A 22,251-nucleotide genomic window follows, 5' to 3' on the forward strand; every position below is an offset into this window, starting at 1 on the left:
TGGAGAAATGTGAAAGGGGAATTTCAGATGGAAACTGCTCAGATCATGGGGAAGAAGTAAACAGAGGTAGAGCCCTCCACTGCGAGTAACTGGCCTGGCCAGAAGGAAGCTTTGAAAGTCAGCTAGCCTTCCCTAAACTTCCAGCCTGAATGGTACCCAAAACTCCCCCAAGGAGAGCTGCTACCCTTCTCTTAAAATTTTCCAGCAAAGTAAACTCCCTTGAGAGTTTGTTCCAGCTGATTTGCTGTTGTATTTAGGTTTCTTTATCATAGCTGTTCTTGGTAATTACACAGCAGCTTTCATCGGAAGAGCCTTTAAATAGACCTGATAATGCCTCTCTGAGGTAGGTAAACACAAAGTATCATTATCCCCATTTAACAGATGAAAGACTAGAGGAAAAGGGGCTTGAGCAGCTTTTCCAGTGCTGCAGGATGGGTTTTATTTCCTCCATTTCACACAGGAAACATCTCCAGGGTTTTCTCACACAACTTTTCTTGGCTCTCAGGTGTGGCTGAAAATGCCTTACTTCCCAGAGTCTGACTTTGGGCTCCCCTTCTTCCTCAGACGTGGAGTCTGGCTATGTGGTGACTGGAGAATGGTCAGTCATGTGCCTTCCTAAGATGGAAGTAACCTTAAGATTTGTTTGATCATATCATAAAGATAATACATGCTCACTGAAAAAATTTCTGACTATACTTAAAAGCGAGAAGAACTTACTACATAGTAGGTGCTCAATAAATGCTTGTTGTATAAATGAAGATATGACGAATAAAAGAAGGAATAGAGTCCGGCGTAGTGTCTCACGCCTGTAATCCCAGCACTTTGGGAGGCCAAGGTGGGCAGATCACTTGAGGTCAGCAGCTCGAGATCGAGATCAGCCTGGCCAACACGGTGGAACACCGTCTCTACTAAAAATACAAAAATTAGCTGGGGGTTGTGGCATGTGCCTGTAACCCCAGCTACTCAGGAGGCTGAGGCAGGAGAATCACTTGAACTTGGGTGGTGGAGTTTGCCGTGAGCCGAGGACACATCATTGCACTCCAGCCTGGGCAACAGAGTGAGACTCCATCTCAAAAACAACAACAACAACAACAACAACAACAAAGAAGGAATAGGTGGGAAGACTAAAAGTCACTTGTAATCCCTATCCAGGAAGATGTTATAGATTCTTTACATCCTTTTATTCCTTACTTGTTTCAAGGTTCAGTCGTGGGGGTAGAGGTGTCAAAAGGCAACTGGGAAAAAGGAAAAAGCGACATTTCTGAACCACAGGGTGGAAGACTCAGAGAACTGTATATTGGGGGAAAGGACATTCATATCAACGAACTCCCAAATCTAAGCTGCTATTTTTACTATGTACTGCCCTAGACCCTCCACCTTTTATCCCTGTCTGAGCATGTCCAAATAATGAGTCTTTCTCTTCGTACATTATCACATTCATCATTCTTCTTTGGATGTCTCTGCTTATCTTTGCTCTTTAGTTCTAGTGTTGTCTTATAGAATAGGAGCCTACCTACCATGACAGAGTACAATGTTTACCAAACTTCAGTTACCAGTACAACAAAGGACTTTCATTGTTTTTGCCATAGCTACACACTTTGAAATTATTTACTAAATATTTTATTTAAAACTCCTCACTTAAAAAAAATGCTTCCTTAAAAATCCCAGGCTATTGTAGTGGTTCCCAATGTGGGCTGTGGGAACCTTTATAAGCTATCAGAACTTCTCAGGGACTCTGATTCAATGATCTGGGATGGGACCCAGCATCGTTTGTGTGTGCATGTGTGTGTGTGTGTCTTTTAAGCTTTCTGACTGATTCTATTAATAACATGCAACCAGTATTGAGAACCATGTTTCTAAGCAATTATATTTAGTAAATCGTGGGCTTCATGGGTTAATTATTTTATCTCGAACACACATTAAAATATAACAATACCTAGCTTGTTATAAATGTTAAAATGATTTCTTGTGTACCATCTGAAATTGTCTGACATTCTACCAGTGGCAGATAAATACTACTTGGGGATGCACTATAAGAAATGGAAGAAACCAGGACTTTAATATCTGAAGCTCTGAAAACCTGTTACATTCCAACTCTGCCACTTCCCGTCTGTGTGACCATGTGAAGATCAACATCTTTGTTGGCTGTTGCTTTACACACTGCAATTTTGATTAGCCATCTTACCACCCCTTCACTTCTCATCCCGCCCCTGTGGCTCACACCAGTCCTCCACAATTCTTCCAGAATGTTACTGTGTCCTCTAGCATGCAGTTAGAGGAGTTGGCTTATGCTTTTACCACATTCCTCTGGGCACCAAACTTATAGACTGGCTGGTGATGGCAGCGGCAGATATAACAAAAAAGTCGTAAGACCTTTATCTGAATCCATGAAATGTAGCCCACCCCCACCACCCAAGCCTTAGCTCATAAGCCCCAAGGATCAGGACGAGTTTATCTTTATACTGTACATAGCACTTGACACTTCTTTCTTGGTCGTTTGCTTCATGAGGGACAATGGCTTCCAGCCAAGTTTATACTCACTGCATTTCCCCCTCCTTCCCCACCTCCCAGATTAAAGCTTCCTTTAGTAACTAGAAGCAGCTGAATATCTTCTTTGCTTGATTACCTATATAATCCCTAATTCTAATACCTAGTACTTAGCACCTTTCTTCTGAAGAGCATAAATTGCAATGGAAATAGCATCTCATTAATCCTCCCCACATCCCTGTGAGGAAGTTGCGTGGCAAGCATTAGCTCTCAGACTAATCCTCCTGCCTGCAAGTGCGATGCAGGGTCCTGCTGCTCTCTAGCACAGATGCTTGCTACTGAGCAAGCTGGTGGAGACAACCAATATGTGCGTGACAGGAGAAAGCTCTTCTCTTTGTTCAAGAGAGAAGTGGTTCTGTGCAGCCTGTCACAGTGGAGTCATTCAAGCTCTGTATAGCCTAGTGACCAAAAGAGATAAAGCATCACTCTGAGGCTAGTGATGGACTCGTAAGTAATGCCTGCATGTAAATTCCTAATAAAGCCCAATTATTAGACTACGCTGCCTCCTGAGAGCCAATCTGATTACTGAGACTTCGTCCTCTCTTTTTATCTCTCCCTCCCATCTGGCTGGCTTTTGGAAGAGATAAGAGTGACTTTTTGACCTAAGGAAACTTTGGCACCTGCTGCAGAAGAAAAAGTGCAGAAAGACGCCAAGGTCGCAAAATAATAATGAAAATTCAAGTTCAGAAGGATGCAACATCTTTCCAGTAAAATTTTATCTCTGAGAGAGTGAGACATACTGGTAGAAATGAATATTTTGACAGCAACATGACATTCTGAAGAAAGGAGTTCAGCCATTCAAGATGATGTGGGACAACAGCCTCCTGATCTAAAGTCCAATTTCATTCATTACTTTAACTCCAGGGGGAGGTTCCTTGTGGGGAAACTGTGAGGCTCTTTCTGAGGAACTGGAGCCAGCCTCCTGCCAAGCAGGCTATTTCCAGTCGGAGAGTCACTGCAGGAGTGGCCATGCAGGGAGATAGTGAGAAAAGTTAGTAACAGGATAGTTTTCTCCAGGCTTCTCCTGGAATATTCATGGCAACAAACAGGTGTCCATTTTCAAGAAGGGACTTTCAGTGGATTCCTTCTAAAAGGACTCAACATTTATTTTTAGGGAAAGAAAAATGCTATGAAATCATCCCGGGGTAAAGATAAAAGAAGAAGGTTATCCTTATTTTGGGGTAGGTCTGCAGCAAGGGAGGGAGGTAGGCCCTGGTGGGTGTGTGTGCTGTGGAGACAATGAAGTATGGCTTGTGGAATCCGGCTTAGGGACACCCTGCTGCTGTGGGTGAAATGGAATCTCTTATCTTCCTCTGCCTTTCCTCTCCCTCCTTGTAGGGAGCCAGTTCTTTCTCTTCTTTGCTGTATCACCAACCCTCGAGGGACTATGGTGCCACAATGAACCCTAGGTGGAGGGCTCCATGGTGTCTAGGAAACCCTCCAAGGTCATCCCCTGCTGGAAAGAGAATTCACAGAAGCCTCTGAGACTCACCCAATCAGCTAATCTGGAGCAATATTCTTTTCATTATCAGATCTTTGACATGCAGCAACAAATTATTCTGAAAAGTTTACCATATTCTCTGAAGCTGAATTGTGGATGCTATACTGTGTGGCTTGAATTATTTCGCAAATTCTCTAGCGTGGTAGGGACCCAAATTTCATCTCGGGGAAATAAATCCCCCAGAATTTGGTCATTCCAGCAACTTTCCCTATGACTCATTTCCCTTTTTCTCATATCAATTAATCAAATTTCTTTTAATTTTGCAAAAATTCTTCCCGAACTTATCTTTTAATAAATTACTCTCAGTATTTTCTCCTATCTTTTGTAGACATGTAGCAAATTCAAAAAACAGAAGCAATGATTTGTTTAGTTCCATGATTTTCAAAATGTGGTCCAAAATCTACTGGTAGCAAAACTACCTATGTCGCTTGCTAAACATGCAGGTTCTTGGGACCTCCTTTCAGATCAATTTATTTAGAATCTCTGGGGTGGAGCTAGGGAAGATATATTTTATTTAAAAACTCTATGGTTGATTCTTTAAAAAGCTACTGATCTAGGCAAGATCTTCTGGAATTGAGGAAAAAGGATCTGCATTTTTTTCCTCTACTAGCTTTACATTACTGGAAGAGCTATTTATACACTGCTGACTTGGATAACTGCTCAACTGCCTAGATAACTTTGCTTGTATGGATCTAGTTGAAAAGTAGTATTTCAGTTAATTTCCCTGTTTTCTAATTTTGTGTCCTAGACTTGGCCGTGTTATGGATTAAACTGTGTTCCCTCCAAATTTATGTGTCGAAGCCCTAACCCCCAAAGTGACTATATTTGGAGATAGAGTCTTAAGGAGGTAATTAATGTTAAATGAGGTCATAAGGGTGAGGCCCTGATCCAATACGACTGGTGTCCTTATAAGAAGAGGAAGAGACACCAGATCTTTCTCTGCATGTAAGCACAGAGAAAAGGCCATATGGGGATACAGCAGGACGGCAGCTGTCTACAAACCAGGAAGAGAAGCTCCACAGAAATCAACCCTGCTGGCATCTTGGTCTTGAACTTCCAACCACCAGAAATTGGAGACAATAAATTTTCGTTAAGTCACTTGGAGACTTTAGGGTTTAGACTTTCTTTCACACACACACACACACACACACACACACACAAACACACGCATGCAAATGTGAAACACTATGCAAAAAAACCTTTCTAAGGTGAAATGATTCCTTCTCTTAATAGGTCAAAAGAACGACTGTTTCCTGGAAGTTGGACTGTCAGTTTGATTAAACTGATGGAAGGCGTGAGGGGCTCTTTCCTGCATGAGAGGTGTCCCTTTTCCTGGCATCGATTTTTACCTAGACTACTTTCTGTTGGTTTCATTTGCTGCTCCTTAACCCTGGAAAAATCCCGAATCTTGAATTTATTTGAGTGCATCAAGGGTGGTGTTTAAAGATTTCAGTTTTGCGTTGTCTATTTTCACTTTTCAATTTTGAATACAAGAATGCCAATTGAAGTTTGTCCAGATTCCAGGTGTTCTGAAGTGACTGTCTAGAATTGGTACCTTCTCTACATGACTAGAACTTCTGCCAAGGGAAGAAGATGTCTTCTAAAGACAAAAACTTGTAACTAATTTCAAGAGGTTTTCTGCATTCTTGGGATTTGTTGAAAATACATTCTAAAACCTATAAAATAATCACATACTTTTGATAATACCTTGTGTCCGTGAAACATAAAGAAATCCACATTACAATCCATACCATCTTGCTCTCAGACCTGTCATGGTGACTCAGTCTTCCTTCTTAAGTATCAAAGATGTAAATCTTTTCAGAGAAAGCAAGAATTTGATTGTTCATGAAAATACATAATCAAAATAGAAATTGTTCTATTCAGCAGCATAAACATTAAGCCCAAGAAACAATTTGTCGACCAGTCTTCCATATCCACACACTAGAAGCGACAATGAAGTAACGGTACCCAACTTACTAAGAGTAGTAAAAGTAATTTCTCTTCAAGAGCAGCAGTAGCAGCAGTTTTTGTCCCTAAGGAAAACTGCCGGGAGACTGTAGCAAAGGAAAGATGAAACCAGATAAGTTATTCTCATGATAAATTTAGCTTTTCCATGTTGGAATCCACTTGGTGCTATGCGTGGTGAAGCCCTCCATCGAATCTCAGCCTTGACTGAAAATCCCGTGCTTTGCTGTTTCCTGCTGATCCCCACAAGGAACGTTTTAAATTGAGAGCTGCTGTTTTTTTGTTGTTGTTGTTTTCTTTTGACATGCAGTACTTCTTCTTCTATAGTGCTTCTTAACAGATATCACGTCTTGGAATTTAAAAAAATTTCACTTTATTTTCCTAAAGTAATTATTGTATTAACATTGCTTGAAAAAAATATTTCTTATGTGTCTTTAAGAAAATTTAAGTAACTCAAGTAATGAAAATATTTTCCTTGAAATGAAAGATTTGCTTATCCAAGTCCAGAATATCATTTAAGAAATATGATGCCCAAGTCATCAAAGCTAAAATGATTACATGAAGAGGAAAATAAACAATACCAAAATCAATCACAGATATTTTTCTCTGCCATACCAAATACCAAGATTTTTAATAATAGTCATAAGTGTCATATAAAATCATCTAGAGAATTTTTCACTGTACATCTGCATGTATTTTCTTTTCATTTTTGCAAATAGTATAACCTATTCCTGCAGAAGGTAGCCCTAGCTGTGATCTAGGTATCATAAGAAGTCCTATGATGCTTACAGGATATTTATAACTTAATCATAAACAGACACATAGCACAACTAAAAACAAATGGCCAAAGAATTTGAATAGACATCTCTCTCTCTCTCTTTTATATTTTTTGTTTTGTTTTGTTTTGTTTGTTTTTAGAGACGGTGTCTCGCTCTATTGCCCAGGCTGGAGTGCAGTGGACCGATCATAGCTCACTGCAGCCTCAAACTCCTGGGTTCAAGCAGTTCTCCTGCCTCAGCCTCCGAGTATCTGGAACTATAAGCATGCACCACCAGGCCCAGAGACATTTTTCAAAATAGATATGCAAGTAGCCAATAAGCACATGAAAAGGTGCTCAACATGATTAGCCATTAGGGGAATGCAAACCACCATGAGATACTACTTCACATCTATTAAGATGGTTATAATGAAAAAGACAGATGAGTATTGGTGAAGATGTGGCGCAATTGGAACTGTCATAAACTGCTGGTGTGAATGTAAAATGGTGCAGCTGCTTTGAAAAACCATCTGGCAGTTCCTCAAAAGGTTAAATATTTGTTTAATGTTAACTGAATTAACATATGAGGCAGCATTCCCACTCCTAGGTGTATGCATACCCAAGAGAAATGAAAAGATATGTTCATACAAAAACTTGTATAGGCATGCTCAGGGCAGCATTATTCATAATAGCAAACAGTGGAAACAGCCCACATGTCCATGGATAAACAACAAAATGTAGTTTATCTGTACAATGGAATATTATTCAGCCATAAAAATAAATAACATAGTATTACCTGCGAAAACATAGATGAACCTTGGAAATACACTACATGAAAGAAGCCATTCAAAAAAACCCATATATTGTATGATTCTATTTAAATGAAATGTCCAGAATAGGCAAATCTCTGATGACAGAAAGTAGATTAGTGGTTACCTAGGGCTAAGAGTGGGGAAGATGACAGTGGTGGTGAGGGAATGATTGGTGATTGCTAACAGATAGAGGTTTTGGGGGGAGGAAGTGATTAAAATATTCTAAAATTGTGGTGATGGCCACACGACTCTGTGAATATACTGAAAACCATTGAATTATATATTTTAAGTGGGTGAATTGTATAGTATGTTAATTACATCTGAATAAAACTGCTCAATGTGAATCTACCATGGGTTTTCTAAATTTTCTGATTGCATGAATAGATCAAAAGGATGGAATAAAATTCCAGGATTGGCCTGGGCTCTGTACATCACTCGAAGGTGGATAAAGTGAACATAAACTTAAAATGATGACTAAAATGGATAATGCTTCAGCAGAAGCATAATCATTATCAGAACAGTGCCAGGACTCATGTGGAAATCCAACTCTAAACATTTTGTATGGAGTGGAAGTCCTAACAACTGAACAGAAAGGTAAGTAGATGTAAATGGAACTATTCCTATAAAACTCCAAGCTATCAATCATTGAATATTTATAGCCAGGCACTATACTAAGTGATGTACATACATTATTTTAACATTTAAAATTGCCCTAATGAAGTGGGTATTCTGATGTGCATTTTATAGGTAAGGAATCTGAAAATAGGTTAAGTAAATTACCCAAGGAGAAGCAGCTTGTAGCAGCTTGTAAGTGGTAGAGGTGAGATTTAAACTAGCATTTGTCTAACTTTCAGGTCTTAATTACTACACAATACAGCTGTTTAAGATATCTGCATTATAACCTCTCTCTCTCTCTCTCTCTCTCTCTCTCTCTCTCTCTCTCTCTCGTCATTTTGGAGTGAATGCTTACGAAACCTTAGGAGAGGGCGATTACAGGAATTGCCACTGACATGGTGGTACAGTTGCTATAGTAACCAATCCACCAAATTCATCTGTGCTACTGGGCACACACTTCTGCCTCTGTAATACACCCATACTGACTGGGATCTCTCACTGTATCAGTGAACTCCTGTTAATGCATATGAAATAGAAAGTGGTGAGGGCCTAGTGTACCCCTGATAGCATTGAAGTGCTTCCTGTAAAGTTTCCCTCTCTGACTCAGAGGTTATTCCCTCTTTTAATCCCATCATTTTGCATGGGATGCTCTGATGTGGTTGGTTTTGAGGGGTGCTCAAAATCAGAGCCAGACAGCCGTCTGCTGTTTTGCTCTAAGAAGGATTTACAAATATGACTATTTTCTTTTTGGTGACAAATTGACCCTCCCAGCCCAATAATTCCTCACTCAGTGCCAGATTGTGAATTGTGGACCATCCCACCCCGACCCTGACATTCAAAATAGACATTTATCTGATAAAAACACATCTCAGAAATCACTCTGTAGAAAATTTGAAGGGAGCACCCAACAATATGCGATTGGAGTGTGTACACACACACAGGCACACACACACAAACACACATACACACACATTCATCTTTCCATATTTTTCAACAATGCCTCTACATTTTCAAGGACTTTTTCTTCTCAGATATTGCTGCTTTCTCTCTTCTTCCTCCTCTCCATTTCACTGGCCTCGCCTGTCTTCAGAGGCACCTGAAGGCACATAAGGCAGGGAAGTGAAACCGACTGTAATTCTTCAGTTCACTTCTCTGCAGCCTCCAGTGAGCCAGTCTCCATACGGTGGCCCAGCTGAGCTCTGAGGAAGTTCAGAGTCCCCGCGCAGGTGCAATTTACCAACCCCCTCACAAGCGCTCTGGGAGCAAAGAAGCCAGACATATGCATGTGAAAGGCTTTGGGAGCAGCAGAAAAGAAAGTCTCTAAGCTTAAGTTTATGAGACTAAAAAGAAAAGGAACTCTCTTCTATGAAAGGAAGAAATGAAAGACATTTGTAACTCAACCAGCCATCATGTTCCTTTTGAAGAATGAAATATAAATTGCTGAGAGCTGTCGAAAATTCTAATGCTCCCACTTCCTTCTGATGCCCTTGGTTTCACCTTTGGTTCCCTCCAACTTCATTCTCCTGGTGTTAACAGTCTCTGACTATTTCTGTGCTATCAGTGACATCACGAATACGTCCTAGTGTTTTTTTGATAGGCAAAAGTGCATTCAGGTAAGTTTTGCTAAATATGTCTTTTAAAATTAATAATATACAAACTTAAAACAGCATTTTATGTTCAGTTTTTCTACAATCTCAGCTGATCTTTCTACAAACCCTGGTAAGTAGTTAGAACTATAATTATCAGCCCATTTTACTGCTGCAGGACTCGACTGAAGTGGAACCAGGCCCATTTAGGTTTATGATTTCAAAGGCAGCCGTGTTTCCACAATAGTATTACTTCTTTTCTCAGTTCAACTGAAAAACATGCTGATTTTTCCATTTTAAAATGTATCTATGTTGTAAATAATCCTTAGCAGGGCCTACAGCTTCCTGTATGATTTGGACAACCCCTCTTGCCACAAATGTAGCCACACACCCTTTTTATTTATTTATTTATTTTTAGTTCCTGGAAGGTGCCAAGCTCTTTTCTGCCCGGGAGCTTTTGCACGTGGTTTTCTCTCAGCTTTGCCTCTCCAATTGCATACTTTGCCTTCTCCCCAGGCCCCTTACTTAGAATGGCTCATCTTTCAGGCTCATCTCATACCTTCGCTGCAGAGAAAGTCTTCTCCAGTCACTCAGATAAGGTTACAGCTGTCTGTTACAAAGTGTCCCAGCCCATGTCACTTTTCTCTTGTAGATTATGTATCGCCAGTGTGATTATTTTGTGTTATTATTTACTCTTTCTCTTTTTACTGTAAATTGCATGCAGTCAGAAATGTGTCTGTCTTGTTCAACTCTGTATCTCAGAACTTAGCTCAGAGCTTGATGTACCATATATGCTCAATACAAATGTGGGGGATATTCCACAGAACAACTTCTGATTAGTAGTAAATTGCAGTACATCACTCTAAGTTTTCACTATCAGTGTGACACAGTCATCGGCCTGCATTTAAAAAGCTGTCAGAGGTCCTGAAGTTCTCCTTGCTTCTCAGGTCTTTTGCCAGGTCAAATTACAGTGGGAATTAAGATGAGTTTGCAACAAATGCAGTTATATGTTTATCTCCTTATATTCACATAACGGGTTGTCCCCTTTGAACTCTGACACTTCTGAAACTACTGCATTACCTAGCACAACAATGCGTTTAAAAAAAACAAAAAAAACTCATTAACTCAGATTACATATACATAGTTATTGAACCGAATGGAATTATAGGCGGTAAGGTACCATGATTGACATTTTTTTTCTTGTGACAATATTTTCTTTCTTTTGAGGACAAACTTTTTTTTTTTCTTTTTAATGGAACTCTGTCTATAACTCTAAATTATATAAGGTTGGGTATGCCATGATTTAAATGTGTCTTGATTTGTACTTATCCTGATTTGTAAATATTGAACACCTAATTTCCAGTCTTTAGAACTTTCTTGCCCATCTTCTTTTTCTTCCTTTTTCAGATAGTTCACATTCTTAATAACTTGTTTGATGCCCCTTATTTCCTTGCATTTTGCTTACTTCTTGTTTTTCTTCTTTTTCTCATTACCCTATAATTTATGTTCTCTTTTTATGGTAGGCATTCCCTAGCACCATTCTGCTTTACTTCTAATGTTGCAAATAGTTCTAATCCTATATGCATTAATATCATTTGTGAATAGATAAACCTCTCTGCTATTTACAGTAAAATGAACACACTCATTGTATCATCGTATTACAACAGATAGCCTTTCTCTGGTTAAGTCACCCTCCTACCCATATCAAAATAGTGTTTTTGTTTTGTTTTAATTTAAAGAAATCATCAGTAGTAATTCATGTATTGTGAATTATCTTGGAAATCAATGAAAAGGACATGGAAAATGAACGTATTTTCTGAATTCTGAATGAATGAGAGAAGACAAACATTTATGATCTAACAATTGTTAAAATGATTCTCTTGAAACAAAACAAACAGAATGAATTTTCAGTTAGAGAGGTCTTATTTTATGTTAGTAAAATATACAGGTATTTTTATAATTCCAGCTTCTACCTGGTTATTTAATCACCTGAAAGCATCACCAACATGAATAGTGTTTTACTGTCACAAAAACAAATCTGACACCCCTCTAGTACTTCAGTGCACAGAAATCCAGGAAAAACAACTTTTGGTTCAAATTCAAGCTTCAAGGTTTTTTGTTTGTTTGTTTGTTTGTTTTCCATAGTTATTTTTCATAGTTAAACTGAAAGTTCTTATTTTTCTTTCTTTATTTAAAGTGCATTGGCTCATTCTATTTTTAGTAAGTCAATATTATAGTGCCAAATCTCAGCAACTTCATTATTTAGCCCCTTAATTCAGAACTAATAATTAAGTGCTGTAGACCAGAAGGATAGAATTCTGACTTTCTAATGTCTTCCCCTCATTCTTCATTGGTTGAGTGGCCTGAAGAAGAGTTAGATGGCAGGAACTTTTAATGACTTTTGTGGTGTGGTAAAACAGAAGTGGAAGGTGTAGATCAGAGTTTGTCTTTTGTCGATGCCACATCTCCAATATACACTCATAATGGCAGGGTATTCCCCTGGTGATAAGGACCTCTGACTCAACACTATTCAGATAATTGAGTAAATTACTTATCTTCTCTGAGTCCCAGTTTTCTAATCTTTAAAAAGGCTGAAAGGGTGCTGTAAAGATTAGAAACACTGTAAGTGATAAGTCAAGCTTTGTGGTAGTTGCTCAGTCAGTGATAGCTACTATTATTGTTGGCAAATAATAGGTTGTGTGTATGTTTGCGTGTGTGTAATCATCTTTAAAATTACCTATATTTTTATTGCACATTAGCTTTGTTGATTGACACTGAGCCAACCTTAAGTGCCTATCTCAATTATATTTAAGACCAATAGCACATTTTTAGATCAAGGGTCAGGCATTTTTAGATCAAGGGTCAGGCACTGAGTTAAGTGCTTTGGTTACAAATATTCAGAGAAGTCACTGTCTATTGGGGTCTGAGACAGACACATAAGACAAACCTACGATGGGGTAAGTATTCCTCCAGAGGCTGTTCACTTTGCAGAAGGCAAGCAGGATCTATACTCAATCCAGTGGATCCACTCAGAAGTCAGGAATCCTGATAGCACATGCCATTTGATCAAAGCAGCTGGAGATACAGACTGACACTCAGAAAAATAATTGTTCACATGTTCATTTAGTTTAGATTAGTTTGCCTAGATTAGTTTGCTGAATATGTGCCCGTTAATCTCAGAAAAATAGTGTGTTAAATATACTCGCCTACTTTGATTTCCTACTCGAAATGATTAAAATATCATATAAACAATGTTTAAGCCTCTTCTGAATAATGATGACCATTCTACATTAGGAGGTTTTATATCCAGTATGCTTGAAAAAATGAGAAACTCATCCATTGTTTTAATTAATCACTATTTAGCTTCCAAGGATCACTATTCAAATCCTTAAGTCATATTCTGGAAAAATTAACTTCTAACTTAGCACGGTAGAATTATTTAGACTTGAGTTCTTTCCAAACGGAAGGATGAAGACTAATGGGGATTTTTTTCCACTAGAATAAGGGCAAATTGTTTTTGTCCATTTTCTTCACTGATATATCCCAAGTGCCTAGTACATGGGTTGGCAAACCGTGGCTCACAGAATAAATCCAGTCCACCTCTTATTTTTATATTTTTGTGTAGCCTGAAAACTAAGAATGTCTTTTGTGTTTTCAAGTGGTTGAAAAAATTAAAAGAATAATATTTCATGATGTGAAAATTATACGAAATTTCAGTGCCCACAAATGCAGTTTTACTGTAACACAGCAATGCCCATTCATTTATGTACTGTCAGTTGTGTTTTTGCACTACAGGGGAAGAGTGGCATAGTTGCAACAGAGACCTTGTGACCCCAAAGCCAAAAATAAACACTGTGTTGCTTTTTATAGAAAAAAAATTGCTGACCCCTGGCTTGGAAAAACAACTCTCCTAATTTTTTTTTTAAAGTCAGATACATTAATATTTAACCCTCACAAGTTTCTTTTTAAAAGAAAAGTCTTAAGTCTACATGTAACTCTTCAGTCAATTACTAGATTACAGCCTGGCTAGCATTTGAGGAGTGATAGTAAAAAACAGCACACTGTGAATGACAACATAGACTTGCCACACTGCCTGGGTTCAGCTGTGCAATCAGGGAGCAATGCTTAACTTCTCTGTGAATCAGTTTTTTATCTATATGAGGCTAATGATGGTACCCATACCTTGGGCTATTATGAAAATTCAATTAATTAATGTTTTGTGAAGTGCGTCAACATCACCTGTTACTCAGTAGCAGTTGTAAAAAAGGTAACAAATTTTTTACTGTTTTTTTAAGTTAAGAAAATTGGGATACTTAGAATTTGCTAAGGTAATGAGTGAACCTCATGTTCATAAAAACGGTAAAAATACAAGCATGAATTAAAACTGGAAAATGTCCACTTTTAACAGTAAGTCCTCTATTTCAATACAATGCATTGGTATCCTTTTTAATTGCCTTCTGATTGTAGGATGTAACTATTTGACTCCCACACCGGTTGATGTAATTTTGTAATCAATGGTCCTGTTTCAGATAATAAACAAATTGTATTCTGAATGGTTGAATAATTTCTGATACAAAATTTAACTACCTAACAATTTTTAATCTGAGGGTATCAAATTGATATAAAGGGAAGTAACAATTTAGAGAATGCATGGATACAAGATTAGTTTGCTTTGTTAAGGTTATTATTCAGTTCTTAGAAAGAGAACCAATAGAAAATATTGTCCTACATTTAATGAAACACTTTCTAAGCACCAAAGCCAGGAATCAAAACTGTATATTAGGAAATGTAATGGCATTTTAGTTATTGCAAGTCATTTTAGCAGATAGATAATTAGTACCCTTCATGTTTAAATAGATTTTTACATTAATTTATGAGAAATCTATGAATAGACTATGTTTTGTAGTAAATGAAATCTTAGGTAGTCTCCTGTTGTTTATAAAATATAATTTCTTTAAAACTACACTTTGATATGGAACCCCACACAGGACATAATAGCTAGTTGTTAAATCCTTAAAAAATATGATCATTTCATGAATATATTTCTATTACAGGTGTTTTCTTGGAGAAGGTTCAGTAAACTTTTGTTATGTGCAATAGTAACGTAGATTAATGTATTGATGAAGTACAACATTGAGCCTTTCTTATTTCATAATCTTAATTCATTCAACTTTTAATAAGCATTTATGTGTTACATTGTGTGAGGTGCAATGAAAATGTAAAACATTAGTTAATTTTACCCAGTTAATTAATATCTAGTCCAATTTGATTTATTTGGGATAATTGCTAAATTATACATTAAAATTTCAAACTGCAAATAAAAAAACTATTTGGGTTACTTAAGCTAAATTTAGACTATAAGTCTTCTGTTATTTACATTTAATGTACTAAACACTGCATATCATGTCACTTTATGAAACTAAATTTTCATGCTTTAGATGATGTTAATATTGACTTGCAGAAAGATTAAATCAAGCTGATTTAATCTATCCATCACCTCACCTCTTTGTCATGTTTTTGTGTTGAGAATGTTTCAAATCTACTCTTTTAGCAATTTTGAAATATGTAATAGTTTTTTAATAACTGTGGTCACGTTGCTGACGCAATAGATCACTAAAACTTATTCTTCCTGTCTAACTGAAACTTTATATCCTTTGTCAAGTCTTGTCATCTTAAATTACTTTTGTGTGTATTTGAATACAGAGTGACAAGTTTCTTGTTTTACTTATTGTCCTTATGTTAAGTTTGGTAAAACGGAATACGAATTTGAGTGCAACCGGTAAACTTAGAAAAACTACGCAACAAGAGGGAATCTTTTAAATTAATTTGAGCATTTGTATAAAGATTTTATACTTGAGTTCCTTTACTTTTCTAGACTTAATTAAAATGTAAAATTATTTAATAATCTTTAAAATGCTTAAATTGTGATTATATTAATATCTCTACTTTCTATAGATAATATATTCTTTAACAAGTGAATTCTGTTTTGAAGTTATTCTATTTGCTTATACTTTGTACTTATTCCAAAAGACTGGTCAATTTTACATTTTCATCTCCCTCTCTGAATTTAATAAACTCTTTTATATTTAGAGTTTAAAAACTACAGGTGGATAACAAGTAATAAATACAAGGTCCTTCTATTCAATTGTCTTCAATAAAAGTGATGTAATCTCAAAACCAATTGGTTAACACATTTATCCCCCTGTTAAGCGACACATAAGGCTGAGGGAACATTTTTATATTACACTGATGCTATAATAAATGGGCTGATTTAATACTGCTGGTTGCAACTTACAGCATTTTTGTCTACTTTAAAGTTAGGAACTTCATGGTTATTTTGGCATTCTTCTTGTGAATTAAAATTAAAATAATGTAATTAGTCTGTAAAATTCAAAGTGCTACATTTACGAATAATGGAATAAAACCCAAATTATATTATTTTGAGGTCAATGACAGGTTCGCATGAACTATTTTCTTTTCTATATCTTTCTCTTTTAAAAGAAAATACAGCTTTCTTCCTACTGCAGAAGTATCAGATTCTTGCAGCATCCATGACACTTGTAAGCATTTAGTGGTCAGACACCACTACATATCCTTCAAATGATGTGGCCCAGTGAAGCTGGAAGGTGTCGTCACGGAGCCAGGCAGCCTGGTATCTCAGTCATCCACCAGGACAGAGCCAGCAGGCCTTAGCTGGTGTGCTGAATCTTGACTAAAGTGGGAAATGGATCTTGCATTTTGAAAGTCAACTCTTCTAACATCGAATCTTAGGACATACGTATTAAATAAAAGTGCATTGAGAGCTTCAGAAATTATTTACTGGATCAAATTTATAAAGCTCCTCTGCCAAAATTACTTTTAGAATAAGTTAAATCTTAATTTGATTATTCCTCTGGGTTTCTGAATTTATACCGCATTATACATATTTTTAAAAGTATGAGTAAATGTATGTGCAGAACTATAACTGTGTTGTTTGAATAACTATGTATGATATATACTAAATGAAGTATACTTGTAGGTCATTTAAAAGTGGTAAATATTAAAATGACAGAATATTAATCACCAATGCCCACTGCCCATCACACTGAGTTTGCCATTTGGATGTTTAGACAAGCGAAAAATTCCAATAAAATAAAAATAATTTTCATTTTTTTTTCCTCATTGGCCTCTTGTGCTCACTGTTAAAAGCACAAGGGGATTTAGATTCTTGTTTCTTCTATTGTCCTATTATCGTCTTTTGACACCACGATTCATTAACTCATCTCCCACAGATGTTAGAAAAATCAACTTACAGGGTTTTGTTACAAGTTCAAAATTCCTCATGCCTACTCTTGGCCTCTCCTTAACACTAGAGCCACCTTAAAAAGTGTAGAGAATATCTTCCATTTCTTGAAACTTTAGTTACCTAGGTCTGCTGGAAATACGATGAAAAATACACACACACACACACACACACACACACACACACACACCATTTAATTCTATAAGGCTGCACAAGGTGGGCCCCATCCTTTAGACATCATTCTGATTGGGAAAATGCCCTGCTAGATTTTCAAACCATTTGCTTTACTAATGTAACACTTTGGTGGTTAGGCTGGAGTAGCCTAGCATCTGGAATCATGATGTTTTATCATGAGAAACTGAGAGGATACTGTTTCTCTTTTCTAAAAAGAGAAAGAAACCCTTTGCTAGGGCTCATTAAAAATGGTTTTAAAATTGGAGCCAATAAAACACGATTGTCAATTCCTACAACCTTTTTATCTCAGCAGCATTTTTAAAAGGCATCATTTCTCTCTCCCCTGAAATCTTACTTGCAACACACACAGCCACGTTTCTAACTAGCAACAACAGGAGCAGCAACAACTCCCCAACTTCTTTGTCACTGGTGAGCAGGCACACAGCCCAACTGGAGCTAGAAGCCTCTCCACTCCCCCATCCCAATTTTCAACTGCACTCTTCTCAGAAATGGGAGTTACTAGGCAAGATTCACCCCATCACCCTGAAATCTCTTGCTTTACTCTCCTTTAAAAGTGAAAAGGAAAGGCTTTCCACAACATAGAAAAGTTTGCCTGGGCACATGATACCAGCATTTCCAATAGTGACCCTAATAGACAAAGCATTTTGGAGCTCTGACATCCACAGGGAGCAGATCCCAGTCATGAAGAAACAACTTGAGTGTGTGACAGCAAGACCATGAAAGCCTTCCTTTGCAAGCATCGCCTGGGCTCTTCTGCTCACCCAAGGCAGAACTGAAAAGGGGTGGAGTGGGCATTCCTCACCACAGGATCCCTTTTCTAGAACAAGCCCATCTTGAGATTTGTAGGTAGAACTGGCTTAGAGAGACTGCCAAAGCTACACTTCTAACTCTCCTGGCCTTTGGCCCCACCTGCCTGTCAATTTCAGTCTGAGTCCACAATTCCCATGTTTACGGCTCTGGAGATATCTAGAACCTCGGCTTTGGAGCGCTCAGGGATGCTGTTAGGCCAGTTCCCTATTGACCTTTCAGGGACTCTGAAATCAACTTTCCCCACACACTCTGAATTGTTTGCGTTTGTTTTCATCCTGCCAGAGCCACCCGCCCAGCCCACCCATCTCTCCCCTCCTCCCTGCCCCCTCCCCTCCCTCCGGCCTCTCTGGCTCTCCCCCCCACCCCCGCCACCCCCGCCCTCCTCTCTGTTGTCTCCTACCTGCTGGCCAGGCTCTGCCTGCAGTGCTGCCTGAAGGGCATCAGGTGGTAGTTCATGGCGTCCAGCAGCAGCTTCTGGCAGACCGGGTCGGTTCGCATGAAATCCACTGACTGGACCCGCTCCACCAGCTCCGGGGCCGGGATCAGCGCGAAGCGGAGGCGCTTCATGAGGTCAGGCGCGTACTGCATGCGGGTCTCGCGGTCGTGCTCCAGCCACAGCACGGACATCTGGAAGAGCGCCAGCTCCGACTCCACGGGGGGCGGCAGCGAGTCCAGCAGGGCGCGCATCTCCTCGAAGTTGAGCAGCAGCACATCCTCCACCAGGTACTTGTTGGCCAGCTTCTTGGTCTCCTCCAGGCCGTGCAGCGCGGCGATCTTGCACACCTGCTTGTAGTTCTGCACCGAGATCTGGTCGTTGAGGAACTGCACGCAGAGCTTGGTGACCTGGGGGATGTGCAGGATCTTGCTGACCGACAGTACCTCCTCCACCGTGTCCAGGGACAGGGTCACATTGGCCGTGTAGAGGTACTCGAGCACCAAGCGCAGCCCGATGGACGAGCAGCCCTGCAGCACCAGGTTGTTGATGGCCCGGGGACTGGTCAGCAGCTTGTCGTCGGGGGAGGAAGAAGGAGTCCCGGGCTCTTCCTGCGGCGGCGGCTGCTGCTGCTGTGACGGCTGCTGCTGCTGCGGCGGCTGCTGCTGGTCCTTGGGGGCCCCCAGGCCGTCCTGGCCGCCGACCCCTCCCCCGAGAGGGGGGTGGCTGGAGAAGAGCGATCGGAAGTACTGCGAGCAGGAGGCCAGCACGGCCTTGTGGCAGTGGAACTGCTGGCCCTGGGCCGTCAGGGTCACGTCGCAAAACAGCTGCTTCCTCCACAGCAGGTTGAGGCCGTGCAGCAGGTTGTCGCTGTGGCTGGGGTCGAAGGTGGAGGTCCTGTCCCCGGATCTGGACATGGCGAGCTGACTCGGTGCACCTGGCTTTAAACCCTCCTCCAACCTGGCAGACAGGGGTGGGGGATGGGAGGGAGGGGAGCAGGGTGGTGGATGGGGTGGGGTGTGGTCGGGGTGGGGAAGGGTGTGGAGGGGAGGGGAGGGCGAAGAACAAGAAACAAGACTCAGCTTAGCTCCCTCCTGGCGCGCTCCGGACCCCGACCCTAGGAGGAAAGTCCGAAGACCCTGGATCCGTGAGCGCCACCAGAAGGGCCCTGTCTGGGGTCCCGGCGCCGGTTCTGCTCCCTGCGACTCCTCTCGCCACCTCCCACACACTTCGTACCTCACTTTCCTAAAACCACCTCAGCTGTTGGCAGCAACAGCAGTGGCAGCAGCGACGGCAAAGTGGCGGCTGAGGCCGAGGCACCTCGTGGGCTCGTGTCCATGCCGGGCCGGATGAAGGGAAAGGCCGGGGAGTGGGGAGCCGGGGGTGCCCTGAAAGCGCAGAGGCGACCGACGGTGAAGGTTTCAGGTCAACTTATGCCCGAAGCTTTGCTTTTCGCAGTTGGCCCAGTTTGGGGGAGGGGGTAGGAACAGGGGCCCGACAAGCGTGCGGGGTGGGCGAATCTTAGCTCTCCAAAAGCTGGGACCCCCTTCGATTATCCATGCTGCCCCGAGAAACTCCTAGGCTAGTAGTCTGAGGGAGGAGATAAAGCCCTTTCTTCTCCCGGGAAAGTGCAGCGGAGCGCGGTGAGGACCCGCTCAGTGGACTCGGCAGAGGCGGGAGCTGTCCTTATCAATTCGAGCTCATTTCCCTCACCCTGGCCCTGCCCGCTTCCCTGCTTCGCAAACTGTTGGCTTCCCCGTCACCACTCAGTTTGGCTCATTTTTCAGAGACGCCTTTAAACCTGGCAGGAGAATCCTTCCACCACCCCCACCCCCACCCGGTGGCCCCCTTTCCCCTGTCTCGCTCATTTCAAAGCGCGGAAGTTCGGGCATCTATCTCCCCTTCCAGTGCGGGGCGGCACCGAGGACCCAAGGGGAGGAAGTGGGGCTGCGAGGACGCGTTTGGAGCGGGAGCCGGGAGGCCGGGAGGCCGGGAGGCCGGGAGGGATTCGTATGCACGGTTTTCCCTCCCGGGCACCAGGCGCAGTCGCTTTAACTCCAGTAACTATGAGAAGTTCAAGTTAGAAGGCAGGTGTTGGGGGGAGGGGTGGGGGCTGTGGAACGAGTTGGGGGGCGGGGGCGTAGTGGGGTGCGGGGTCTCTGCGCCCCACCCAGCATCGTGGCCGGCAGCCGCAGCTGCTTTCTGACCCCCTCGGTAGAGCTCCCAGCGGCCCCCCACTCGGGCACCCCCACTCCCCCGGCCCTGGAACTACTTCTGTAAAAAGTCTGAGCCGCCGGCATCTAGGCGGAGGAGGGCAGGGTGGGGGAGGCGAGGCGAAATCGATACGCCCGGTCCTTAACCTGTAATTGCACCTTCCAGGGCTGAGCAGAAAGGGACCCTCTGCTCGCATCCCGCCCGCGCACCCGCCCGTCCGCCCGCCCGGGAGAGCCGCCGCCGCCGCCGCCGCCTCCCGGCTCAGAGGGATCCCGCCGGACCTGCCCCTTCCACTGCGGCTCACTCTGCCCTGCCTGGCGCCGGTCCTGGATCGCCGGCTTCCTATTTATACCGGACTGAGCTCCCTTTCGACTCACTTTACCATCCCGTTCCAGGTGGACCCTACCCTCCCTCGCGCTCCCTCCCTCGGCAGCACCCCCACGCCCGCCCCCAAAGCTCTGGCTTGCCTGAAACATCTTAGAGTCTCTCTCCCTTTAAGAGGACCCGGTCATACCTCTCTCTAGCTCTCTCCGCTTCGTTGTCTCCCCCCGCCCCCCCATCTTTTCCTATTCCCCTTCCTTCTTGTTCTCCTCCCTTGCCTTTCCTCCTCATCTGCTTATTTCTTGCAATAGGAGTTTTATTCTTTATGAGCGTTTGCCATACAACTACCCCCCCACCAACACCTCTGAAAGACTCCCTCCCCGGCCCTTCCCCCTACAACAACCCAAAAGACAGAACAAAATACACACAAGGCAGACACAAGGCCAGAAACTTACCTGCTCTCAACCAGCTGCAAAGTCAAGGCTCACTTAAGCTCCCCCCAAAAATCAATTGTCCTTCCTTTTTAAAGGTTTGCTCTCTCCTTGGGAGGGGGAAAACACCTTCTGGTTCCCAACTCCAGGCAGTCACTCTTTACAATTTATTTTGTCGTACATCATTTGATCACCATGAATTAGCAACAGCAAGAAAATGTAGGAGAGGGAGAAAAGAGAGAAAGAGAGAGGGAGAGAGAGAGGGAGAGAGAGAGAGGGAGCAGAGCTTTCTGCAAGAGAAGAAGAAGAAAAAATGTACGTGTGACAAATTATGCTACCAAGAAACAACACATCATTATCCTTGGGCCTGGGGCTCAGTGAGTCGTAACGAGAGTAATAGGAAATCCACGGTTGGGGAGAGAAACGGTCGTGCTTGGCCAGTAGAGAGAGACCATACAGGGGGATGGATGCTGGAGAGACTCGCAAAATTATGGCTCAAGGCTATTGTAAAAATTGTCGAGCGTAAATGACTGCGATTTCAAACATCTTTGGAAGAAAGAAGGGGAAAAAGCGAGCCCCCCCTCCCTCCCTCTCCCTCTCTCTCCCTCTCTCTTCTCTCTCTCTATAAAGAACCGTCAAGTTTTAGTGCGCATTGCTAATTAGTCAATTTCTCTCTGCCTTCACAGGCTGGCGACTTCGCTGCTGAGCTGAAACTGCTAATTTCTGTGACCAGCTTTTTTCTTAGCTGTGATCTGGATGAATGAGTAGCTGTCTCACAGAGA

At 41.6% G+C, this 22,251-nt stretch overlaps 1 protein-coding gene across 1 annotated transcript in view; it reads right to left on the reverse strand.

Annotated features, from left to right (window-relative positions):
* Positions 1–20,985, reverse strand: part of KLHL14 (kelch like family member 14) — a 98,447-nt gene extending 77,462 nt beyond the window's left edge. The window contains exons 1-2 of the mRNA XM_025365389.1: positions 20,876–20,985; positions 18,471–19,463 (exon numbers count right to left, since the gene is read on the reverse strand). Of these exons, the coding sequence (XP_025221174.1) occupies positions 18,471–19,463; positions 20,876–20,913 (1,031 nt within the window). The 5' untranslated portion in view covers positions 20,914–20,985. The remainder of the gene's footprint in view (positions 1–18,470; positions 19,464–20,875) is intronic.
* Between the last annotated feature and the right edge of the window lie 1,266 nt (positions 20,986–22,251).

Source organism: Theropithecus gelada, chromosome 18, assembly GCF_003255815.1.
Source record: "Theropithecus gelada isolate Dixy chromosome 18, Tgel_1.0, whole genome shotgun sequence".
Lineage (NCBI taxonomy): Eukaryota > Metazoa > Chordata > Mammalia > Primates > Cercopithecidae > Theropithecus > Theropithecus gelada.